The sequence below is a fragment of the Stenella coeruleoalba genome (genome assembly GCF_951394435.1).
Source record: "Stenella coeruleoalba genome assembly, chromosome: 2".
In the NCBI taxonomy this organism is placed as follows: domain Eukaryota; kingdom Metazoa; phylum Chordata; class Mammalia; order Artiodactyla; family Delphinidae; genus Stenella; species Stenella coeruleoalba.
In genome coordinates, this window is record NC_137147.1 from 35,616,787 (window position 1) to 35,633,062 (window position 16,276).

Genomic DNA, 16,276 nt, shown 5'->3' on the forward strand with positions numbered 1-16,276 from the left:
GTAGCACTGATGAATCACAATTATATTATGCTAAATGAAAAAAGCCAGACTCAAAAGGCTACCTACTGCATGATTCTATTTATATAACATTCTGGAACAGGAAACACACATAGGACAGAAAACAAATCAGTGGATGCCAGGGACAGAAGGTTAGAAGAGAATTTAACTACAAAAGGGCACAACAGAATTCTGGGGGGAGAAAGAATTCTTCTATAATTTGATGGTGGTACTGGTTACATGACTATAAGGATTTGCCAAAATTCATAGACATGTATGCTAAAACAAGTGTATTTTACCATACAGAAATTATTCATCAATAAGGCAGAATTAAATATACATACAGATACACATGTACACACAAAGATACACGCAGCAATCTCCCATACATCGTATTAAAACGTTTGTATCCCTCAGAGTAATGATTTTCAAATTATTTTCCTAAATTTGTAGTAGTATCAACAAAATTAGCAAACACTGGCTAGAAGGTTGGGTAAATGCTTTTTAAAATTATTGTCCTGAATCTTAAAAATTGTAGTTTCAGGCTTCTGGGTTACTTTCCAATTCTAATCCACACACCATATCTCAAAGAAATGACCTAGTTTACAGACATCTGAATTAATCCTTTATAGTCTACCTTCTGAATATACTTTCTTATAAGAAAAAGACACAGAAAAAAGACACAGAAAAGTATGAAATATTACAATAAGGGGAAAAAAGAACACCAATGCCACTAGTGCCTCCACTGCTCTTCCTTTTATGCCAGGGGCTCTAAAATAATAATCTCTTTGAATAAAACACAAATGGCCCTACCGATAAAGTTGATGGAAAGGCCTGAAGAGGTTTTCTTCCCTAATTATTTACATATTTTCCTGAAATTATACGTGTGTGTGTGCATGTCTGTGTGTGTGTGTGTGTGTGCGTGTCTGTGTGTGTATGGGCTCATTTTCTCTATCTGTACTTTCAGATTGTATTTATGATGTTATAGAATGACATATTAAATGTCTCAGCTCTTAGAAGTTGTCTCTACATTTGTAGTAGTTGAGAATTTAATTTTTTGCCAACATGAAAGACTATAAAGAAAGTGACTTCAGAGATCCAAAGATTATTTTGCAGAAGGAACAACTCATATTAAAGGCAAGCTTTCCTTCATGCAATAGAAGCAAATACTTGGAAGTCAGACAAGCCAAGTGAACTATCAATATTTAAGTTGAAATTAGGAAAAAAGTGAGCAATTTTTTATTAGCCTAAATTGTTAAGAGGCAATATGTTTTCAAGTAGTAAAACTCTCATAACGTAGAACAAGATCTTACTACAAAGCATACTCCAAAATCAACTACTCTTGCTGATCTCCTACGTGAGATGTTTAGTTGAGATTTCTGAATCATTTACTTCTCTCTGGTTTCTATTCAGAGAGGCAAAACCGTTCATCAGACCCCTGGCTTTCCACGCATACTGCCAGGATTCAAAGTAAGCTCCATCATTTGTGAGAAGTGTGACCTAGGGAAAAATTAAATCACTTAATATCCCATTGATTCCTCATCTGTAAAATGGTTATGAAAAAAGAACCAGCATCCCATAAAGAAGCTGTGGAATTCAATGAGATAATCCATGCAAAGTCCTTGGCACAGTACCTGGCACATAACAAACTCTCAACAAATGATAGCTATGATTACTAACCTCCAAATTATCAATCTTTGGTTCCCATAACAAACGATTAAGACTCTACTGAAAGACCACTCTCTCCATGATCCTTCCTCCCTGGCTCTCCCCAAAAATAAAATAAAATGATACACAAATTCAAGAATTTAGCTGTCCACTTTCTAATTCTTGCATACTTTGTATTTTGCTGAATGGTACTACTACTCCTACAAATGACAGGGCTGATGTTTCATTCATTGAAACAGTAAAACTCTTAATACCTAGCACAGCCTTCCACAGAACATAAAGAGATCAAAATGATATCATGGTGAAAAAACGTTATGGAACTAAACAAAAGGAAAGAACTGAGTTCTAAATAAAGAGTTGAAAGGCAGTGAGGGAAGGGAGGCTCCAAGGGTGTATGACACTGCCAACTACATTCTTTCGTCACAGAAGGCTCCTCGGCCTCCACAAAATAGCTCTCTCCCCTTCTCCTTCTCCAACTACTCTGAAAATTCTATGCACAACAGAACGTTTCCACTTTCGACTCCTCAATGTATATTTTTCTCAAAAAGAAATGAATTTGTGCTCTTTTTTTCTACACTAATTTCCTTTAGAGTCAATTACCACCTCTAGACGACTCTCACCTCTTCATCTTCTCAAATCTCCGACCTCTGTTTTGAGAGACAGCAAGCACTAAGTATACAGTCACCTTCATATTTAAGTATGAGGAATTAGAAGATACTAGATAATTTCTAAATTCAATAACTTTGAAAACAAATAGTACTATCTATTTAACACTATGTTCACTTGCTTCCTGAAAATAAAAGTCTTTGTTTTTCCCAATAGTTGATGACTTCTAACGCATACATGTCACTTTTTTTTTTTTTTTTTTTTTTTTTTTTGCCGCACCACAGCTTGTGGGATCTTAGTTCCCTGACCAGGGATTGAACCCAGGCCCCCGGCAGTGAAAGCGCAGGGTCCTAACCACTGGACTGCCGGGGAATTCCCCATGTCACATTTTTTAATAGACTGGAAGTAGCAATTATAATAATTCTCTAGATTCCAGACACAGTTGTTTTATTTAAGAATGAACGTTTTCATTTAATAAGTTATAGTTAGACTAACTCAGCCTCTCAATTATTATGTGTTTGTTATAGTCCATGATGAAAATTTTAATATGTACTACTTTAAATCATACAAAGTTTACATTTATCAAAATTATCAAGATGCTGAAGATAATTTTAAACAAAATATAAGTAAATTAAACGGCATAGTTTTTCTATATTAAAATTCATAGGCAAAATAAGATTTGCCATTATAGAGTAACTCTCTATGTTAAATACATAGAGATATCACTAGCACAAAAAGTACCTTACTAAGATATTTAAATTTTTGCAAAAATAGCAGTTTACAGAAATCATTAAGTATTTTTTAATAGCTGACTAAAGCCTTGCACCTAAAAACAAAGTACAATATTTCACCATTCTTCCCTCAGTTTTTTAGAACCTACCGGAGAGATTCAGCCATTCGTCTCAAGTCTTCATTTTGCTGTTTTAAGCGTTCAAGCTTTGCCAAAATCTTGGACAGTTCTCGGCTAGAGTGATCAGGGTGGTCATTATCTCGTACCAAGTGACCACCTATATAAAATAGCAAGGTCCCCCAGGCAAAAAGAATGAGCATAATCCAACGCCAGGAACCAGTCCATGGCCGCATTTTCAGAGTTTCAGTTCACTCTCCTGGGTTCCTGGAACTCAAGGAATTGAAAACATCGTCACTCTATTTCTAGCGAGTGCAAAGGTAGTAGCCTTCTGTTCTTTCAACACATGATGCTTCAGACAAATTAGTCTCTCTGGTAGTCCTGTGATGACTCTTTCCAAGAGATCCTCCTGGTGGTATGAGTAGGAAGCTTTACTGTCCTGTGCTTCATGGACTCTACATGCTGTGGAAAGAATAAAAAATGTATTTCAATTAGTTAGGATATGTAAAATGGCATATGCTGAGATTCATGGAGTTAAAAGAACCATACTGGTGTTGACTAGCCAACTGGCTGGCAAATAATGTAATTGCCTAAAGTAAGTAAAAAGCAAAAGCTTTTAGGTCTGCATATTAAATCAAGGCTGTACCAGATACATTAATTAGCTCTAAGCCTGAAAGTCCTCCAAATGCCATCATCACTTTTCCTTCTAACAACACTGTGCAACAGCACATATACGGAGATTAAGATTGTTATCTTTGAAAAACCACTCAAAACCAAACAAAATGTACTCAACTACATATTCTGGGCTAATGTTTCCATTATCTCAAACTGAAACATGTTCTCTGCATGAGTGAATTCATTCTTACAAAATCTCAACTCCACCCCACACCATCTCACTGCTCAGCTGCCATTACACCACTTAACGCTGCAGGTGACAGGCATATTGTCATTTTTAGGAAAAGTTCTAAAAGTGGCATGTATCAAGCAAAGGTTATCACAGCCACCAAGCAGCTGGCAACCACTCCAAACATCACAAGCAAAGGTTCATATGTATTATGGTAGATTATTCCTTTCTCAAATTTATTTAAAAATACCAACAATTGCAATAGAAGTCTAATACCAGTTAAATCTCAGTTATGGAGCATCTTAAACTACAAAATGCTTTCTCAGGCTTGGTTATTGGTTTCATTTGTCACTTCTCCATCATTAGGCTTAGAACTTCCTTTGAAAACAAAACAATTTTCTTGCCAAGGAGATAATTTGTAGGCAAAGATATAACTTTAATACCATTTGATAAGAAAAGTCTTTTCTCCAGGCACAGAGTTCCTTATAAAAGAGAAGAAAAGAAATAGTTTCTATATACAAAACTGAATGTGATGGGTACTTAACCACTAATAAAACAGTTAGGAAAGACTAGATAGAAAAGTTGGAGAAGAGGTTTCAAAAATTAGAGCACAGGACTACTATTATCCTCCTTTTGAACCTCAAATCTCAAATGCTTTTAAATGGCCAAGTATTCAAAGAAAAGAAAATCTCTTCAAAGGAGTGTCCCAGAAACATTCTACTTCCTTCCCATTTATTCCTACACTATTTTCCTCATTGTTTCTGGTTTACACTGACTAAACAAAGGATGAAAAAAATTGTACTCACTGAGAATGTCAGAAAGCCAAATAAAGTAATAATCCAAAGAAAACTTGGTGTTTTGTCTTTTGTTTTAATATCTATTCTTAAGTCTAATGAGAACATTCTTTTTATTGACTCCACTGTTCATTCTGTCTCTTTCTCAAAATCCTTTCTCAAAACCCTATTCCTCTAATTTCAGGTAACCCCACTATTCACTAAACATAACAATAATTAAAGTCTATTCAACCTCTCAGGTATTCAACATCTCACAAGATCCAGTCATGTGAGGTCTACTTTTTATATTATATAGAAAAAATGCAGACATTCAGGGATTCTTGGTTAAAAAACAAATTAAAAAATCCACTCTGATGGTCTAAGGGATGGATTTAATTCAGTAAGTCAACAAAAGAAGTATTAACATTTGAGTTAATAATACTGTTTGTGACAACACATGCAACCCTGTAAAATGCTGTCATACCATATGCTGAACCTATAATGTATCCTAGTCAATTCTAAGCTACACCAGTAAGATATTAGAAATGTTTAATCTTTCCCTTCATAGAAAAAGTTAACTTAGACAAGTGTGAAAAAAAAAGACAAGTGTGATAAACAAAAGTACAGAGTTTTCTAAACAAGAATCATTTCAATAACAAATAAGAAAAAGTTGTTCTGTAACATTTTACTTAGAATTATAACAAAAAAATTATCATTAATATTCAAAGCCAGCAAAAGTATAATATAATTTGAACAGAAACAAGTTTAGAGAAACATAAATTTTGTTCTACCAAGTGCTTTGGGATTTTATAAACCACCATCAAAAGTATCCAAGATATTAAATTACTATTTTTTGCAGCAATATTGATAATGCATGAGTTATAAAGCAAGAAATTATTGTAGGAGCAAAACATGGTCATTTTCTTAATTAATAGCATCATTTTAACTCTGTTTTTAGAGAGATATTTCCCCAAATTTTGTTGTTCTTAAAACAGTATTTTTAAAGGGATCAACGAAAATAAGCCAAGCTGAAAACCAAGTAGTTTTCTATGTAATTTTCCTTAGCATGGTTTAAAAGAGCAGGTATAGAATTTCTTCCTTATCCATAATGAATGCCTGCTTACTTACCTATCATGTTTACTGTTTATTTTTGAACCATGCCTGCTAAAATGTAAACTTCATGATTTTTGTTCACTGACGTATCCAAAGTACTTAGAGCAGTATTTACAACTTAGTAATAAATATTTTTTAATAAATAAGTGAATGAGTTGAGTGAAGGATGTCATAATGGCATATGACATATGACACCGAATCTGAGAACTTATCAGCTTCAACTGCATTTTATGCCCCACTTAAGAAAGCAAATACAAATGTAGAATGTAAGACAGTGCTATTATAAGGAAAATAAAATCATTCAAAACTTTACGATTTATTATTAACATATATTTTACAAGACAGCCTCAAATTATTAAAATAAACTGATCTAAAAGGCCAATAAGTCAGCAATCTTATGGTTACCCTTCAGCCATGAGAAAATAATTCTCTATGTCGTATTTTCCTCATCTAGAAGATTCACTTTGCAAAAACAATTGGATAACTGAAGGAAGTACATACAGCCTTTGATATGAAAGCCACTCAATCTATTTGTGAATGAATTTATTAGTGAAAGTACTTCAAATTTATTAGTAAAAATATTTCAACATTAACTACATGAGCTAATTTCTGACTAAAATTTATATAGCAGTATTTGCTAAGATTTCTTCTGAGTGGGTTGTTTTCAAGTATTTACAAATTCATTCCTGTTTGAGATTCACATACTACCCTTCATCTGCAGAACAGTAAGTGGATTGAAATGTGTCAGGTTTCCTTCTGCAAATTTATTTAATTAGCAATACCACTTTTTTAAAGTAATAGGTATTTAAATGATTCATTTCTTTTGGTATTTACAGAGACTCTTTGGGTTATACTGTTTAATGTCTCTGAAACAAAAAAAATATGTAAAAAATATATGTAATTTTTCAAAGTAATTTCTTGAATCTGGAATCTAAAGCACATCATCAGTAGTAAGATCAGAAGCTTTAATGGAGTTATTATGAGGCTTACATGAATAAAGCACTTACAAGGCTTGGCACATAAGAGGTGCCCAAAAAAAGGAAATTCTATTTTAATGCTGACAAAATACGCAGATTAAAAATATGGGTGCTAGAATCGGCAAAGTCTGAACTAGAGTCTTGGTTCTGCTATATCATAGTTAGGTAACCTCACTGAGCTTCAATTTCCTTATCTGTAAAATGGATATATTACATACTACCTCTCCCACCAAATACTGGGAGAGGCTTAAATAAAATAATCTGTGGGAAGCACTTAGCACACCAGTGGCAAACTGTTATTATATCATACATATTAATACTGTAACATTATTTTAAGACACAATTATAATATTTTATATAATTTATATACCATATGTTTTTATAAGCAGTTTCTAAAATGGCTGTCAATGATCCCTGTGTCCCATATTCGTGCTGTTATGTAATCTCCTCCTCCAAGTGTGGGCTGGACCTAGTGACTTACTTCTTATACACAATAGAATACAGGGAAAATGATAGGATTTCACTTCTGAGATAAGGTTACAAGAGATATAAGCTACCACACTGTGAGCTGCCCTATGAAGAGGCCCATGTGGAAAGGAACTGATTCCTGCCAACAACCATGTGAGTGAACTTGGAAATGGATCCTCCATCAGTCAAGCCTGGACCACGCCACTGTAGCTTGGTTCACATTTTAATTTCAGGTTTTTGAAAGACCCTGAGCCAGAAGATCCAGCTAAGCCATGGCCCAATTCCAGACCAACAGATAATAAATGTTTTTTAAACCTCTTAGTCTTAGGGTAATTTGTTATGCAGCAATAGATAATGCACATGTCTAGTTTCCTACTAGGCTGAGTACCTGGTCTTCAATTCATGTATTATTCTGTCTGTCCCCAGCAAGCTGTACAAAGTCTGGGGTACAGCGTAGGCATCCAGGATGCAGGACAGAAATGAATCTTAATTACAGTTCCTTAATATCCTGCTAATATCTCTTACAAATACTATAAAAACTAAACTCAATTTATAGCAAATAAGAGATCTGGTAAAAGTATAATTATTAGTTTTATATTATACCAAAAGTCTGAAAGCATTTCTATTAATGTTTACTAAACAGACTTCCACTTCTAACCATGAAAGAATAACTGGTATTATATTTGTCCTCACATATAAACAACTAGAAAACTCATATATTCTTTGTTTTTTTTCTTGTTTCTTTACAACCCTTTAAAAATGTAAAATCCATTCTTAGCTCAAGGGCTGTAGCCCAGATCTGCTCATGAGACCAGTCTAATGACTCCAGTCACAGAATAAAGGCTATGCTAACAAGATCCATAACAAAACTTAAAAACAAGCTACAAAAACAAGCTAAAGGTGATCCAAAAGTAAATTAATGCCTATCAAAATAAACTCAACATTCTTTAAAGAAAGACAATAAAATACAGATACTCAACAATATAAAGTTCACACTGTCCAGCAACTAATCAAAACTTACAAAGAACATGGAAAGAGATCATCCGGTGACGCAGGCATCCAAAAACCTGCTAAAGGCTAAGGGTGGACTAGAATACAGAGCAAACACTCCACTCCAAGCCCCAAACCAAGAATAAGGCAGCAGTAGTCTACCACCTCAGGAGTTTTAAGTCTCTGCAAAAACAAGACAGACAAAATTTCTGCCCTCAAGAGGTAATATTCTAGTGGATTCTAATCACAAAGGGAAGTCACTAAAACAAGCCCCAGAGAAGCCTCTTCTTGCAACAACTAACATTCTGAGTAATTCAGTAGAAACTGAATATAAACCATATCACCTAATTACTTTCTTAGAAATAGTGTAATCATTCCATTAGAAGCAACAACGACGACAACAAAATGCAGTACCATTTACAACACTATCAAACTGACTTTTCTTATACCTAACATATAAGAAAATGACCTTCTACTTCTTTTAGCATCTGACTATGCGAAAATGATATTTCCAAGAATCACATTCAAGTGGCTTCACTTTAATGCTAAGGCCAAAAGATGGAATCTGTGACAACGTGTTACAGAATCAAATGACTAAGAGCCTGGCCTGTTCTGCTGTGAACCATGTTCATTAGAAGATTGTCCTCTAAACTTAAAACTAATTCAGTACTTATTTAAGTAATATAAATATGTATACCCTATGCAAAGGGAAATATAGCATTATATGTCAAATATTTGCATAAACATGCCCTTTGATGAGAAACTCCACTAGCAGGAATTTATGCATTTTAACACGTGAACAAAACATATCACAAGGGTATTCATTACAATGCTGTTCGCAATAGTTCCAAACTGGAAAAAACATAATTGCCCATCAATAGAAACATGGTTGAAGAAATTATGAATTACTTTTCCAGAAATATGTATTTTTTAACTATGATGCCAACAAGTAGGAAAATGTGGCCCATAACTAAGAAGAAAATCAGTCAATTTAAAACAGACCCAGAAGACAGAGATGATGATAATAGCGGATAAGGACACTAAAACAATTACTATAAATATGTGTTAGGATTTAAATTTTTAAAAATGAATACATTGATTAAAAGAAATAAAAACTAACAAACATCTATAATTTTTTAAAAATCTAAAAATTAAAAAATTCTCTGGAAATGATTAAGAGCAAATTAGATACTGCAGAGGAAAAGTTAAGTGAATTTGAAGACAAATAGAAAATATCCTGATCACAAGAAAAAAATTACAACTATATATGGTGACATATGTTAACTAGATTTATTATAGTGATAATTTAACTATATATATATCAAATCATTGTGTTGTACACCTGAAACTAATATATGTCAACTTAGAAAAATTACCCAAAAAGAAAATTATCCAGGAAGAAAAAAATCTGAAGGAGGTTTAATAAAAAAGTAAATTTTTAAAGTAACCACTGTTTACAGCACTTCAGATATCACGGTGTTTGACAGCTTTCAGCACAGTCACAGCACATTACAGTAACTATCATCGTGAACTAAAAACTGTTCAGGAGCTAAAACTCTAATAAAAGTCACCCATCAACATTAGCAAGAAAACAACTTACATTAATCAGCTTTGGAAATGTACCGGCATTCCCCATTTTTGCATTCAGTTTGAAAAAGGACTTCTCAGAACAAAACCTGTCTCAAACCTGAAGTAATGTACATTGAAAGCTAGCTTAGTCACGGGCATATAAAGAATTTCCAATGTATTTTTAAATACAAATAAAACCATAATTTGGAGGAGAAGATTAGTCACGGTGGGGCGGGGGGGGGAATACATAAGTGTTAAAAAGAGTTTCAGGGGGCTTCTTATTGGAAAAAAATACAAGCAAGTGGGCAATAGAACAACATCTTTAAAAGTGCTGAAATTAAAAAAAAAAAACGGCAAAACTACACTTTGTTATCCATTGAAAATACCTTCAAAAACAAAAGCAGGGCTTCCCTGGTGGCACAGTGGTTGAGAGTCCGCCTGCCGATGCAGGGGACATGGGTTCGTGCCCCAGTCCGGGAAGATCCCATATGCCGCGGAGCGGCTGGGCCCGTGAGCCATGGCCGCTGAGCCTGTGCGTCCGGAACCTGTGCTCCACAACGGGGGAGGCCACAACAGTGAGAGGCCCGCGTTCAGCAAAAAAAAAAAAAAAAAAAGCAGGTTTCTGTAAGTTTTCATTTAACTTGGGTAAATACCTAGGATTGGGGATTGCTGGGTCATATGGAAAACATACACTTATAATAAGAAAAGGCCAAACGGTATTCCAAAGCAGCTGCATCATCCTGAATTGTTACCAGGAACAAATGAGTGTTCCTGTTGCTCTACAGTTTCTCCAGCATTTGGTATTTTCAATTTTTTTTAAAGTAATTCAGATAGTTGTGTAGTGGTTCAATCTGGTTTCCATTTGCATTCAATTTCTCTAATAACAAATGACATTAAGCATGTGATCATCTATTCATGTGCTTATCTGCCAACCATATAGCTTCTCTGGTGAAATGTCTATTCAGATGTTTTGTACATTTCTATATTACATTGTTTACTTTTGAGATTTAAGAGTTCTTTATATATTCTTGACACATGTCTATAATCAGATGTGTGACTTTTCAAATATTTTTTCCCACTCTGTCACTTGCCTTTGCATTCTCTTAAGTGTCTTGCATGCAGCAAAAAAATTAATTTTTTGACAGAATATAAAAAAAATTATAATTTTTAAAAATAGATTTGGTTTTTTTTTAATAGATTGTGGTTTGAGTATTATATCTAAAAATTCAATGTCAATCCAAGGTCACATATATTTTCTCCTACATTTGCCTTAAGAAGTTTTAGTTTTAGGTTTCAAAGTTAAAAATACACTTGCCCAGGATTCCCGCTCCTACCTAGGTATCACCTCAAGAAAAATGAAAGCTCATGTTCCCACAAAAACTGGTACACAAATGTTTATAGCAGCTTTATATATAGACAAAAATTGGAGGAAAAATCAACATGGTCTTCAACAGGTGAATGAGAACATTCATTTATCAAAACAAATGATCATGTATCAAAAACAAAGGACTACTACTCAGCAAAAAAAAGGAACAAGCTATTGGCTCACGCAACAAAATAGGTGAATCTTATGAAGAGCCCAGAGATAAATCCATGCACATATGGTCACCTTATCTTTGAGAAAAGAGGCAAGAATATAAAATGGAGAAAAGAAAGCCTCTTCAATAAGTGGTGCTGGGACAGCTACATGTAAAAGAATGAAATTAGAACACTCCCTAACACCATAAACAAAAATAAACTCAAAATGAATTAAAGACCTAAATGTAAGGCCAGACACTATAAAACTCTTAGAGGAAAACATAAGCAGAACACTCTATGACATAAATGACAGCAAGATCCTTTTTGACCTACCTCCTAGAGTAATGGAAATGAAATCAAAAATTAACAAATGGGACCTAATGAAACTTAAAAGCTATTGCACAGCAAAGGAAACCATAAACAAGACAAAAAGACAACCCTCAGAATGGGAGAAAATATTTGCAAATGAAGCAACTGACAAAGGATTAATCTCCAAAATATACAAGCAGCTCATGCAGCTCAATATCAAAAACACAAACAACTCAATCCAAAAATGGGCAGAAGACCTAGATAGACATTTCTCCAAAGAAGATATACAGATTGCCAACAAACACATGAAAGGATGCTCAACATCACTAATCATTAGAAAAATGCAAATCAAAACTACAATGAGGTATCACCTCACACAGGTTAAAAAGGCCATCATCAAAAACTCCACAAACAATAAATGCTGGAGAGGGTGTAGAGAAAAGGGAACCCTCTTGCACTATTGGTGGGAATGCAAACTGACAGAGCCACTATGGAGAATAGTATGGAGGTTCCTTAAAAACTAAAAATAGAACTACCATATGACCCAGCAATCCCACTACTGGGCATATACCCTGAGAAAACCATAATTCAAAAAGAGTCATGCACCACAATGTTCACTGCAGCACTATTTACAATAGCCAGGACATGGAAGCAACCTAGGTGTCCGTCGACAGATGAATGGATAAAGAAGATGTGGCACATATATACAACGGAATATTACTCAGCCATAAAAAGAAATGAAATTGAGGTATTTGTAGTGAGGTGGATGGACCTAGAGACTGTCACACACAGTGAAGTAAGTCAGAAAGGGAAAAACAACATATGCTAACACTTATATGTGGAATCTAAAAAAAAAAAATTTTTTTTTCTGAAGAACCTAGGGGAAGGACAGGAATAAAGATGCAGACATAGAGAATGGACATGAGGACACGGGGAGGGGGAAGGGTAAGCTGAGACAAAGTCAGAGAGTGGCACTGACATATATATACTACCAAATGTAAAACAGATAGCTAGTGGGAAGCAGTCGCATAGCACAGGGAGATCAGCTTGGTACTTTGTGACCACCCAGAGGGGTGGGATAGGGAGAGTGAGAGGGAGATGCAAGAGGGAAGGGATATGGGGATATATGTATACATATAGCTGATTCACTTTGTTATATAGCAGAAATTAACACAACATTGTAAAGCAATTATACTCCAATGAAGATGTTAAAAAAAAAAAGGGTGAATCTTAAATGCATTTTGCTAGGTGAAGAAAGCTAGAACCAAAAGATACATATTGTGTAATTCATTTACCTAACATTATGGCAAAAGGAAAACTACAGGGTGAAAAAATAGATCAGCAGTTGCCAAGGCCTGAAGCTGTAAGGAAGGGCTGATTATCCAACGGGCTCCAGGGAAAATTTTTACACTGATGAAACAACTCTAAATGGTACTGAAGAAGGGCACATTATCTCTGTGGTATTCAACCCACAAACCCATAATTCCAGTCTAAAAATGAGAAAAAATACCAAAAAATCCCAAATTGAGGGTCATCCAACAAAATACCTGAGCCAAATATACTTTTCAAAACTATCAAGGTCATAAAAAACATGAAACAATGAAGAAACTGTCCCAGATTAAAGAAGACTAAGGAGACATGGTATCTAGGATTAGATCTTGGAAGAGAAAAGGGACACTGGAGAAACTGGTGAAACCCAAATACAGTCTGTAGTTTAGTAAATAATATCGCACCCTGTTAATTTATTACTTTTTTTTTTTTTGCGGTACACGGGCCTCTCACTGTTGTGGCCTCTCCCGTTGCGGAGCACAGGCTCCGGAGGCACAGGCTCAGCGGCCATGGCTCACGGGCCCAGCCGCTACGCAGCATGTGGGATCCTCCCGGACCGGGCATGAACCCGTGTCCCCTGCATCGGCAGGCGGACTCTCAACCACTGCGCCACCAGGGAAGCCCTAATTTATTACTTTTGACAAATGTACCAGGCTATGTAAGATGTTAACATTAGGAGAACCTGGGCAAAAAGTATATGAAAACTCTCTGTACTTTCTTTGCAAAGTTTCTGTAATTCTAAAATTATTCCAAAATAAAAAGCTTTTAAAAGATAAAGGCAAAATAAATACATTTTCAGAAAACAAATGCTGAAAAAAACTTGTTGCCAACAGATACATTCTACAAGACATATTTAAAGGGATGCTTTTCAGGCTTAAAGAAAATCATTGTGGATGGAAACTTGAATGTAAACAATGAACAAATTTATGAGCAGGTATAAGTGAAACTTTTTCTCATTTTTAATTTCTTTTAAAATAAATTTGATTTGAAAAACAAAATACATTTGATTCTTTAAAACTAAAATAAATACTATAGGGTTTGTAACAATGTCATAAGATGTATGACAGGCAGAAAAAAGGATATGGTTTTTAATTTTTAAAAAAATTTTAAAAATTGATTTCTTTATTTTTGGCTGCATTGGGTCTTCATTGCTGCACGCGTGCTTTCTCTAGCTGTAGCGTGCAGGCTTCTCATTGCGGTGGCTTCTCTTGTTGTGGAGTACGGGCTCTAGGTGCATGGGCTTCAGTAGTTGTGGCACACAGGCTCAGTAGTTGTGGCTCGCAGGCTCTAGAGCACAAACTCAGTAGTTGTGGCGCACAGGCCTAGTTAATCTGCGGCATGTGGGATCTCCCCAGACCAGGGATCGAACCCATGTCCCCTGCATTGGCAGGCAGATTCTTAACCACTGCACCACCAGGGAAGTCCCAAGAAAATGGTTTTAAAGTCCCTACGTTATACTTCAAGAAGTGTGAAAGTATTTGAAAGTTTGGTGAAATAGGTAAAAGCTTCACATCGTAAATTCTATCAATGAAATATAAAACAGATAAACAATAGAGGGAAAAAAATCAATGAAACTAAAAACAAATTCCTTGGAAAGATCAATAAAATTGATAATATTCTAGATGAACTAATCAACGGGAAAAAAAGAAGACATAAGCTGCCAATATAAGGAATGAAAGAGGAAGCATCACTACAGATGCTACAAAAGGATAATAAGGAAATACAATGAACAACATTGGGTCAATAAATATGAAACCAGACCTGAAATGGATAAATTTCTTAAAATAAACTGCCAATGCTCAATCAAGAAGGAATAAATAACCTGAATAGCCACAGAGCCTTGTATCTATTAAAGATGATGAATGTGTATTAATAAACCTTCCCACAAAGAAAACTCTAGGCCCACCTGGCTTTATGTGTGAATTCCACCAAATATTTATAGAAGACACAACAGCCACTTTATTAATGAATCAAAAATTTGAAAAACTCCAAGTGTCTAACCAACAGCTAAATGGATAAATAAATGTAACACATTCATATAAATGGAATATTATTCAGTACGAAACAGGAACAAACTACTGATTTACACAACATGGGTGAATCTCTAAAACATGCCTGGCAAAAGATGTCAGGGACAAAAAAAGAATACACATTTATATGAAGCTCTAGAACAGAGAAACTAACATATAGTGACTAAAATCAGACCACTGATTGCCAGGGAACAAGCAGACAACTGATTAAAAAGGGGAATGACAGTTATAAGAAGGTATAGATTTAAGAAAAATCATCTAAGTGTACATTTAATATATGTACATTTTATTGATGTAAGTTATGCTTCAATAAAGGTGAAAAATCATAACAGAAAATTTAAACTATCTCCATTTTGTGAATATAATTGAAAATGTCAATAATTGAAGGATGCCAATTCATTAAATGGCTAAATTATGTGCTTGCATTTTGAGTTTCAATGAGACAGATTTTCTTCAGCAAAATCATCATTGTACATTCCTACTTTTAATGAAAAAATCAGAAGTAATTATTCTACACATATGATCAACTTCAATCCAAATGTTAATGTGAAAATTTTATCTTTTACACATTTCAAAGTGAGAATCAACTAAAATAACTAGTAATATAATTAACAAACTATACTGAAACTGTTCTGAATCTTCTTCGTAGCCTATCTTTTTCTCAAAGTGAAAGAAAGCATCATAAATATTCAAATAATAATGATTCCTTAGATTGTAATAAATATCTACTATAGTTTAGAGTTATCATCTTTAGAAGAATTTTTTAACAACTGGAAAGAATAAAAAGCAAATCATTGTTACAGAGTGCTTCTTAAGGTAATTCAATGTAACAGAATAAACTGAAAATTTCAACAGAAAAATAAAATAAGTTATTCAGCAAATTTAATGAATGACTACTATAATGTAGCAAAGGTTAAGCATGACTGTTATATTTTAAAGGCATCAGGTTGATAAAGAGAAATATAAATGAAATTTTTAGAGAAAAGCTATTTATCAATTACAAAGTACAAATATTTAAAGAGCCCTATGCATATATAATTCAAGTCAATTCTAAATTAATATAGGTCCAAGACTATATATTTAAATATCTTCTCAACTGATCTCAGTTCATTTTCAAATTAAGTACTGTTGAAGAACTTATTTAAAATCTTTCTTACTGTCCAGCCTCCATATATGGGAAAAGGGCAGTAATAAAATTGTGTTTATTAATTTAAGAAAGAAGTAGGAAAAAGCAAGTA

At 34.3% G+C, this 16,276-nt stretch overlaps 1 protein-coding gene across 11 annotated transcripts in view; it reads right to left on the reverse strand.

The window, feature by feature from the left end:
- The window catches only part of FUT8 (fucosyltransferase 8), a 489,197-nt gene that overhangs the window by 151,882 nt on the left and 321,039 nt on the right, over positions 1-16,276 (reverse strand). For all 11 annotated transcript variants that reach the window (XM_079912160.1, XM_079912164.1, XM_079912159.1 and 8 more), the window contains one exon: positions 3,152-3,580. In XM_079912160.1, coding sequence (XP_079768286.1) covers positions 3,152-3,354 — 203 coding nt within the window. In that variant the 5' untranslated portion in view covers positions 3,355-3,580. The remainder of the gene's footprint in view (positions 1-3,151; positions 3,581-16,276) is intronic.